The 10,398-nt window shown below is 45.5% G+C and overlaps 1 protein-coding gene across 1 annotated transcript; it reads right to left on the reverse strand.

The window, feature by feature from the left end:
* Positions 1 to 1,160: 1,160 nt before the first annotated feature.
* Positions 1,161 to 5,405, reverse strand: PSCA (prostate stem cell antigen). Its single transcript, XM_009515181.2, has 3 exons — positions 5,313 to 5,405; positions 3,234 to 3,338; positions 1,161 to 1,611 (listed from the first exon to the last, which is right to left on the reverse strand). Exons 1-3 carry the CDS (start codon positions 5,362 to 5,364, stop codon positions 1,400 to 1,402), a joined length of 369 nt encoding a protein of 122 aa, XP_009513476.1. The 5' UTR covers positions 5,365 to 5,405; the 3' UTR covers positions 1,161 to 1,399.
* Positions 5,406 to 10,398: the final 4,993 nt, after the last annotated feature.

A 10,398-nucleotide genomic window follows, 5' to 3' on the forward strand; every position in this document is an offset into this window, starting at 1 on the left:
AAAGCAGCCTAACTGGGAGATGTACAGCTGAATGAGCCCCCTTTTCAGTGACTAAGACCCAGGAGGTTTGCAAAAGCCTGAATAAATCACCCCATATGTCCCATATCCTCCCTCTGCCAATAACTAGACTCACCTCGTATGAGGAAGGTGTTTCATTCTGGATTTTCCTTTGGGGAAACACCTTCTCTGCTTCCTACTATTAGCAGCTTGTTAATGTCTTGCGTCCCTAGGATTTAAGTGCTTTTCTCTTTCACAATAGCAGACAGTGTCATTATCTTCTGACATCCCATTAGCTTAATCCAGAAGTTGATGCTGGCCTTTGTCCCATAGCTAAGGATCCCCCAGATGACTCGTCTCCACCAGCTAAATGCTTCTTTGTTATTTCAGCCTGTGGCTCTGCATATCCTTTGCAGCTCCAATAGTTCTTAGGGTATGAGAAAGGAAAATGGGGCTCTTGGCCAATCTCCCTCCCTTTTTAGTCCTTCACTCACCGCTGTCCTAACTTCGCAGCTCCTTGAGTTCATGGGTCCAGCCTGTCTTGTCCCTCCCACCCAGGGCTCTCCCAGGCCCATCTGTACACTCTGCTGATACCAGCGGACTGTATATATGTCCCTCTGTATACGTATACACCTCTTTTGTTGTATATCGGGAGGAGGCCCATGTGACACAGTGACCTTCTCAGAATGTGTTCTACCTTGTTTTTCAGATCTCTTCACTTGGAGGCCTTGTTTGACAGTTTCTTTCGGGCAGCTTTGGATGGTGCTTTCTCTGCTGCCTTTGCCAAACACTGCACAAGGTCTCCCAATGCAAGGTGGGAACACTCTATTTTATATCATGAAATAAACTATCTAGAGAAGGCAGACTGCGTGATTTAGAGTCTATAAATGTATAGAGGTGCTATAACTGTATAGGAGAGTGTGGGGGTCCCAGGGTCTCTTGGTCACAAGCAAGTTTTCTTTCCAGAGTTTTTCATAAACTAGAGCCCCTCAAGCTTTGGAGGTATAGATGTCACCTCTATTCTCCTCTGCGATGGCACCTCTTGGCACATATCATCATTACACAGCAATGACCAAGGCTGAACATTGGCCAGGCATGCAATACGCCCACCTGCTGGGTGCAGAAATACATGACTAAGCGATATACCGATAACAAACTCACACTTGATTCAGAAATAAGTATATTTTCAGTGTTATGTGAAAAAGCAAGCGTACATGTTTTCTTATCTGGTAGCATTACAGCAATACAATGACAGTAATGAAGAAGGTATCATATGGCAAAGATCTGCCCTCAACTCCAAGGATGCTGTACGCCCAGCACACCGCCTTGCTCCCAGTTACAATTCCTGTCATAGGAGGGGTACTCCAAGACTCTCTGTGATTATGGGAGCCGTCTTTCCTCCTCACAGTCTGCTGTTCAGGAAAGGCCAGAGCACGCTGGCTGCTATCCCTGCTGCCACCCCATAGCTGTACCTCACACTGCCCGCTGCATTGGCATTGCATAAGTTGCTGCTGCAGCAGGAGATATTTCTGCTGCCCACGCTGAAATCCTGATGCTGTGGTTCACATGACGAGTCACAGCCCTTGCTGATGATGCTCAAGAGCCCTCTGACCCCTGGAAGGAAAGCAGGACCATTACTACAAGGACTCAATGCAAGCCAAGCCAAGCCTCATGGAACTGAATAATGAGATGCTATTCTTATCTGAGCTCACTTCTTGGAAAAAGGAGTGTTTCCAAACAGCTGCATGTTTTCCTGTAGCAAGTGGTATTCTTGGGGTGTCAGTTTGTCAGCAGGAGGGGAAGGGTTTGAATCGCCAAGTATTTGCTTAAGGCAGTGTATTCCACAGCACAATTCTCAGGGGTTTCTAAAACAGCACCAACTACAGAAATTTTAATAATTTAATTAATAATGAAAGTAGCCATTAACACCTCTTTTGGGGAGTCTAAGCTACTAACGGATGAGGAGCAAGCATGTGAGGTAATCTTTGCTCGTATGTCTCACGTCTTTTTTGCAGGGAGCCTTTCAACACCGAGGGAAGTTATGGAAACACGACTATCCCCATTTCACAGAAGACAGAGTTATTGTTTGACTGGTCTCTAAGAGGCACAGCCTATTTTTCTGTGGCCGGTTGATACTCAGTGACTGCTGGTTACCAGCAGATTACAGTCTGCATGAGATCTCCTGATCTTGCACAATTCTGGGCAACAAGTCTTTGACATATGCAAACTTAGTGTATAGGGCCAGCAGGTTAAACAAAGTGTTGCCTCTCCTGCATGTGGATGCACGGCCAAGGGTTTGCACATTTCCAGCAAGGACAATGCCTACTGGAGGTATTACTTTTACTGCCAGACAGAGATGAGTTTGAACACGTCACTGATGTGTTTTGTGCCCCAGGTCTAGAGCAACTGAGCTGTCACAGCAGATCTGGACAGGGTAAATATTTTTTTTTCGCCACGTCTAGAATGGGAGAATTAAATCATAATCTGTTAAAAGAGTTTACCCAGAGACGCACAGATGGCTGCATTCGGAGGTGGCTATAGATGGGCCTAGGTGAAATTCTATCCTATTCATTGAATTCACCTAAAGTCAGCTCTGTCATTGAGTGTTCCTCCTAACTTCATGACTAGATCTCACCGGACTCAGACCTCCACATTTTGATCCATGTTCCAAACTTTTTGAAGCCATAAACTCAACTATTGCCCCTGTAAGCAAAACACTTTTGGTGTTATGAAAGACAAATAAACCTAGTTTTGTACAGGTGAGAGGCACTGGTAGGTATTTTGATATCAAGTGCTTAACAGCTCACAGCTGCACCCTCCTGAGGTTCGTTCCAGGCACTGGCACTGCCCGGGACATACTGCTGGACTTTTTGTATGAACTATTGGCAACCACTGAGGAATTTATTGGGTACAGCATGCATGTACTAACGTGACTTTGTAGTCACACTCTCGTGGCCTGTGTGGGGAGAGAACTTGGTGATGGTCAGCACCACTACCAAAGGACCAGTTATCACCAAGGGATAAATGTTTTTCTGCTGTCATGGAAGTCATCTGTAAGCTTTTTTATCACCTTTTCTCCCTAGATGGCTTTTCTCTTCCTGCTGCACACTGAGCTTTGCTGGCCCGCACCAGATGGTGTATCTGGAGTAGGTGGGGCTGGCTTGGACACCTGAGTCTGGGACATGCTTGGCTCCAACACCACAAGTAATACACTGCCCACCCCCACTTTTCCTTACGGATCACATCTGTCTTGCACATTTCCTTTTCCTTGCAGTCCACTAGCTTCTGACAGTTGGAGTTGCTGAGCTGTGACATGCAGCTGTAACACTGCAAAGAAGAACCTGCAAGAGACCAAGAGGGGTTATAAGACAAATCCATCAGAAGCTCTCCAGGGAACCCAACTTAGTGCTTGAACTGGGAAACAGGACCACTCAAAGAAAGGTAGTACCTTTGTTATTGGGAAAACAATGGGTTTTTTTTCCATTTTCAGTGGAGAATAGTATGGTTAATTGGGGTGAGAGTTAAGTTTTGCCGGTGCTGAAGCTGTTTCAGATCTAGTCGGTGCAGTGAGGGAGCAAAATGAGACCAGCTGGATAGCTGGTTCCATTGACTGGTCTCATCAGTCAACAGAAAGTGCTTCCCAAATGCTTTCTTCTCTGCATTCAGGATGCCTAACTCAGTTCCTGTCTGGAACAGGCTTTTTGTGATATTCCCACCTCCTGCATTGGGATGAAGGGATGAAGTCCCCAGAAGGAGAGGTTAATATTATTTGTTGGCTTCTATAGACATTAGTGTTTTACCAGGTGGCCTTGTAAGCCTTAGCTGGGGCATTGCCAGGGTTGGATGAAAGAGGGAAAGCCCAGAGGGAAGAGAGGGGGAGGGAGGGATGGAGCACGCCATTTGCAAGGTCTCTTCCATCCCGTTGTCTCAGTTAGACCAACTTGTGACACATAGTCTCCATCCCACCCTCTTAGAAAGCAAAGTGCAAACACATTTTAGCCTCCCTCTGAAAAGCAGGTCACCCCGTGTTTCCACCCCCTCACGGACATGCCATTCTATGGGGGATGCAAGTCAGCGTTGTGCTGTTATACGCATCAAGCAAAGGCAGAATAAGCATTGCGGCTTAAAAGTGTCTAGCCCTGATGAGAAATAGTCCCCAGAGGAGTGAAAGCATAGTGTAATTACCTGATCTTATTACCTACCCATGCCCCAGGGCATCACTGGAGCCCTGCAAGTGTGAGAGTTAATGTATATATATGTACTTCAACCCCATGACCACCAGGCTTGTATCAGGAATCTGTCAAGTCAACACCTTAATGGCTAAAATACTTTTTTAGGACACGAAAAAACCCTGTTTAGAAATTAGTGTTATTCAGGGCAGGAACAAGAAGTGATTTGAGGCACTTGGTCTCCCTCTGTCCAAGCCGCTCTGGAACAAATGGCTGATGCAGTCATAGAGGAGAGGAGCCAAACCCCAGTTTGTCTGTACTGTTGCACTCTGCTCTCACATTCATCTGACTTTTAATGCAATGAAAGTCAAATTTCAGAGCACTCTGATGGAATCTGACAGAGGTGAACGTCAGGCCAGGTCTGTCCAAGACCTTTCTCAGCCTATTCCTTAAGCATCCTCTGCTGACTGAGAAACACTTCTGCTCAGATCTGCTTCTTCTGTTAACTGGTTATAAGGAAAAGCTGGTTTAAAATAATTTTTTTTCTCAGTGAGGCCAGAAAAACCTGACAGTGTCCAAATCCCACCCATCCAGTTTATAAAATAACATGCCACTGCATTCTCCCTTTCTCTGTCCTATTAAAATTTTGACAATCTCTGCAGCATCAGAAGCCACTTTTGAAACAAAGAGCCAGAAAACAAGTTGGAGCAAAACTTGTCTTTGCAAAAATTTCACAATTTTGATAACCTGGGAAGAAGGAGAGTAACCTCCCACTCCACTTAAAAAAAAAAACAACAAAAAAAAACCAAAACAAAACAAAACAAAAAAAAACCAAACCAAAAACCACATGCACACAGAAATACATGGTTTGGCTTAAATAATTTTGATTTCAATTAAATTCAGTTCTGTATAGGTTTTATCTTTCCTGAAAGCTGCTCTACCCAGCACAAGGAACACACCATTAGCAGGGTGGGACTATGCATTTTTTCCATGCAACACCCAGGACATCCCATCAAAAAGCAAATGTCTTCACATGCTAACTGCATCAGCATTTCTTCCCTCATGGCCAAACCCCGTAACAAGCCTTTACTCCTGGCTGAAAATCTGCTGGAGGGAATGGGGGGGAGACTCTCCAAGCTGTCTTACCTGAGTCCAAGCACAGGACTGCTCCCAGCAGGAGGACAAGGAAAACCTTCATTTTGGGATAGCCTCTCTCACGCTGAATATGGGTTGTTTCCTCGTGGGGCAGTTTATATACCATGGGAGGCTGCAATCAGGCATGCCCAGAAAGTTACCCTGTGAAGGCACCCAAGCGAAGCTGCTCGCTGGACTAAGGGAGGGGTTGGTTGGTTTGGTGATATTTGTGTTAGGTGCCTCCCTTACCTGACTGTGAGCGACTCTTGGAGATACCAGCAGCTCCTCTCCCTTAATATGTCCCCGCCTTTCCTCCCACCCTTGGGCAAAGTGTTCACACAAGTGGAAAAAAACCCAAATTCTTTAGAACAAGGCTGGCCTTATGCATTTCCCCAGTGCCCACGAGGCTGTGGCTGCGCCCTGTGAACAAGGCTCTCCACCCCCACTGCTATTCTGAGTGGAGCTATTGTGTATAAATCAAGGACAAAAGGTTTTTCTAATAAAAACCTCCAGCTGTTTATCTGTGTATGTGTCTCCACGACACTCATGGCATGTGATTGCAAGGTATGTGGGCAAATAACAGTGTAGTTCCCTCTTCTGGGTGTCCAGGTGCTCATTTGCCCTTATTTGTATGTATTGTCTTGTGCTGGTTTTGGCTGGGGTAGAGTTAATTTTCTTCACAGTAGCTAGTACAGGGCTGTGGTTTGGATTTGTGCTGGAAACGGTGTTGAGAATACAGGGATGTTTTTGTTATCGCTGAGAAGCGCTTACATAGAGTCAAGGCTTTTTCTGCTTCTCACTCCACCCCACCAGTGAGTACGCCTTGATCAGTGGCTGTGGGATGAGTGATAGAAGGTCAGCTGGACTACGTCTGCTGAAGTTAATGATTCTGCCCTTGATTTACACCAGTGCAGGGGATGATTTTGCAGATTCTCTTTCCTCTGTGGGGATTTTAAGTGCTTCTTCCCTTTGGACTTTTGAACCTCAGTTTAAAAAGAAAAATAAATAAACAAACCCCAACCCAACACCTTCCTTCTGTGACTATTGACTTTCGCTTCATCATGTTTTTGCAGACCATCTTATTTATAGCCAACTTTTATGGAATAGCTGGATAAAATAAGTGGCTATATGCTCTCAGACTCTCGTGTTCCTTATTCAGATGTATTTAAGGCTATTTTTCTTTTTTAATCCCTTCTGATTGTCCCTGTAAGATTTCGTTCCTTGTGTTAGGGAAGAATAGTGCCAAAGGGAAAGCATAATCTGGTCGCCCCTTTAAATCCACCCAGGCCTTGAATTAAATATTTCTTCCTTCAAGGAATGCATCGATAAGCAAGAGAAAGGGCTGTTTTCATCCTCAGCAGCCTGACTTGCTTCCAGTTAAACTCTCCTAGTACTATTATTTCTTTTAATGCTTTTTCTAGCAGCATGAGGGTTACCAGCAAAGACCAGGGCTCGTGATGCTGTGAAAGAGATGCACATAGTTAAGAGCCTGATGATGCCCCAGTCCTGCTTGGCTGGAGCCCGAGGCTGTGTGAAAACCCAGTAATTCCTATATCCTTACATCAATTGTTGCTTCTCACTGTGTTTTTGAACATTTGTGTGCAGTTCCTGCTCAAGTCCTGAAGATGGCAAACGTGGCCCATTGTAACTATTACACATACATTAACATGCAGTTGCCCATAAGATTGCGTGTGCATGTTATTTTTTATTTTCCTGGAGTTATAAAATCCACAGTTCATCTAACTGCATGAAAAAGACCATCTCTTTCCCGTGGGAATCCAAGGATGTCTACAAATCACTTGGATTTTGTATTTTTTTTTAAACTATTTTATGTTGTCACTGCAGATTCCTGATAGATACAAGCCTGAAGCTTTCTGTTGAGGAGGGAAGGAAAGAGGACGGGATTATTTGCTCTATCCTAGTTCTCCTGCATGGTGTCAGGCTGGGAAAGCGGTGGCGGATCATGGTACAGAGCATGGTGTCACAGATCGTATCGGGGGGCTGCGTAACGGTGGTAGGCATGAGCTGGAAATTCGAGGACAAGAAGGGCAACAGGTGAACTTGTGCCTGGGAAATTTGGACAGATATACTGAGTGTCTCCAAAGGCAAAAGTAAGTTGCTCTGATTTCCTGGGCTGTGGCAACCATTTGGCTACATGGTCTGAAGAGGCTTTAGGGAAGCCTGCAAGATGACAGAGATAACGTAATAAGACCTCAATCACAGACTGCCTTTATTCATGGGGACGTCTTATGAGCAGAAGACAGAAAAAACCCCAGAACCCAGCAAAGAGGAAACTAAGAAGAAGTTTCACACACTCATCCAACCTCCTGAATGAATTGTGGTCCTTAAAAGAGCCAGATCATCAGGGGATCCTGTAGACTCTCCAGCCTCTGAGATCAGAGGTGTAACACCTTCTCAGATCCCTTAATTCAAGCCACAATTAAGTGCAAAAACAAGAGGAGCTGCTGTCTAAGGCTCCTCTGTCCAAAAGGGATGTCGCTGCGTTGCTTGCTCAGCATAAGCACTGTTTGCAGCTCCTTTTCAGGCTGCTCTGAAGTACGTGTGTGGAGGTTGCAATGGCCTGCAGGGGGAATCTTACTGACTTTTCCACTGCTGGAAGGTGTTTGGTACCTGTGCAGTGAATGAGCCTGGTCTTGTCTGCGGTGATGTCTGCAAATCTACTCAGGCTGTGGGGACGTGGGATGTGTGATTAGGGATTTTAGTGGCCAATTTTAGGCATGGAAGTGGGAATTTCTAATGGCTGCACAGCTATGTTCCCGGGAACGCAAGCGGCCTCGGGTGTGTTGAACTGTCCCAAGTCAGAACAGGGTGGGAATAAATAAGACTGAGTCGCTAGACAGCAGTAAGGCAAATCGCATTACTGACTTGTCTGTGAGGAGGGAAGCATGGATCCTAAATAAGGCATACGATTGGATAGGCAGGAAGACAGAAGGGTACATAAAGGGAGAGAAAGATTTGAAAATGAATAGATACACAGATGTCTACAGAGAGGGATGGATAGCTAGCAGTCAGGAGGAGCCAGAGTAGCTGGTCCTGTGTACCCTCTTCTAACCTTGTACATGATTACAGGCAGATTTCGCTCTGCTTGTGACAAAAGGCCACAGTATGTCCCCTATCGCAGCCTAAAATATTTCTCACCAAGCTCCCAGCTGTTTTCCACTCTCTGTGTACATGTCGTGGGATGGACAGGCACAACACTGGCCCAGCAGCAGGAAACATGATTCCTGCTGCTCCAGGGCTGCCCTCGACTGCCGGCAGAGAGATAGGCTCCAGCTGCTACATCTGTAGATGCTTAACACTGTTTCATGTCATGGTCCAGCTCACACTACAAGGATTTACATCTAGGTTTACTGTTCAGGTAAGCTTCAGAGCACATGAAGGCAAGGCTAGGCTGCCTGAAATATCTTCCAGAGTCCAGCAACAGAGACCAGAGTTGCCACTAAGAATAGGACACTAAGCAAAGACAGAAAGGTCTTGGGGGTCTCTGTCACAGGGTTGCTGAGGGAACTCTGGCATGTACCTTCCCTTCTTTATGCCTCTTCTTCCTCTAGCAGCAAATAAGGCTTATGGCTCCCGCATCACAAGGGAAGGGTTTTGAGATCTGTGAGTGCAAACAAGTAAAACCAGCAAGCATTATAAAGGTTTAATAAGCAAGGAGCATGTTTGACCTTGAGTATTTCTACAAAGGTCCAGGCACAGACCCAAACATCCCCCTATTCCCACTCAGTATTTCAGATTTCAGAAGCTAGCCTGACGAGCCTCGGAGAAAAGAAATCACCCTCACATCGCACACGTTCTTGCTGACAACCATGAAATCAATGTATTTCTGCAAATTAATCCCACCATGGTGCTAATCTTGTCTGTGGAGCAGACTGAAGATGGACAAGATTCTGAGGGCTGTAGGGGTTGGAGATCCCCATACGGTGGTGCTGTTGCTACGTTGCTTGTGCACAGACCTCTCTGTGTGTGGGAGCAGCCCAGACTGTTTGTTTAAAATCTCAGCAACTTCAGAGCATCAAAAATGCATTTGACATTTTTTTTTGTTATTTTGCTAATTGCTAAGCTCTTTTGGTTGTAAAAGACTCGGAGTGTGGGATCCCTGCCAGCTTCTGCTGGCGATGCCTTGTGCATCTCCGAGTTGTTTGCAGGGAAAGAAAGGAGTGCATTTTCCTGTGCTTGCGCTTTGGAGTTGGGGTAAAGTGTGGGGACAGTAGCCTGTGCTGTGATCACAAAGCAGTTCTGTGCTTGCTTTGCCCTCACAAAACGTTTTCTTACCCCCTTGCATACCAGGCATTGCAATTTTCTGTGGACAGATGGCAAAAGATACTTTGAAATACAGGCAGAAAACATTACTTTCCTGGGATCACACAACAGGGCAGCATCAGACCTCAGACCAGGACCCTCAAGCACCTTAGCTGCTTCCTAGTCTGTGTCGTTTTCCTTCTATCAGGAAAATGATTTAATTACTCTGTCCCCTATAGGAAGCCACAGAATATCGATGGGGAAGAACCTGAGATTTCCAGTCCAGCTGCTGCAGGTAGAAAAGGGTAGACCTGATGGCTGGACACGCCAAGCCCTGTATGGGGCCAGCACAGATAATTGCTGCCCATGTGGAAGTGAGTGCATTCAATGTGTGGCCACTTATGGTCCTTTGTTTGTCCTTCTTGTCCTCATTTTGAGGCCAGCACTCTTGGATGGTACTGCTTACCCCACTTTATCACAGCTTAGGGAAGAAACTGTGGAGAGGAGCTCAGTTCATGGTCTTAGATATGGGGAATGTATTTTCCTGAGGGACCATGTTTGTCAGGGCTGTTTTTTGACTTGGTTGTGAATTTGTTGATGAAGTGTTTTCCGGGTTGGAAAATACCTTTTTGTTGACAAAGAAATGTTCTGCAGAAATAATAAAGCTATTTTAAGTCCAGGATGGATTTTGCAATCAAACCCAGGTAGAAAGCGCAAGATCAATCTAGAATAGCCAATCTCTGCTGGTTAGGACAGGCAATTAAGATGCGGGAGATACAGGATCAGTCCTTTTAAGTCATGCTTCCTTTTGTTTGAGCAGATGCTTTATCCAAAG

Source organism: Phalacrocorax carbo, chromosome 2 (assembly GCF_963921805.1).
Source record: "Phalacrocorax carbo chromosome 2, bPhaCar2.1, whole genome shotgun sequence".
Classification (NCBI taxonomy): domain Eukaryota; kingdom Metazoa; phylum Chordata; class Aves; order Suliformes; family Phalacrocoracidae; genus Phalacrocorax; species Phalacrocorax carbo.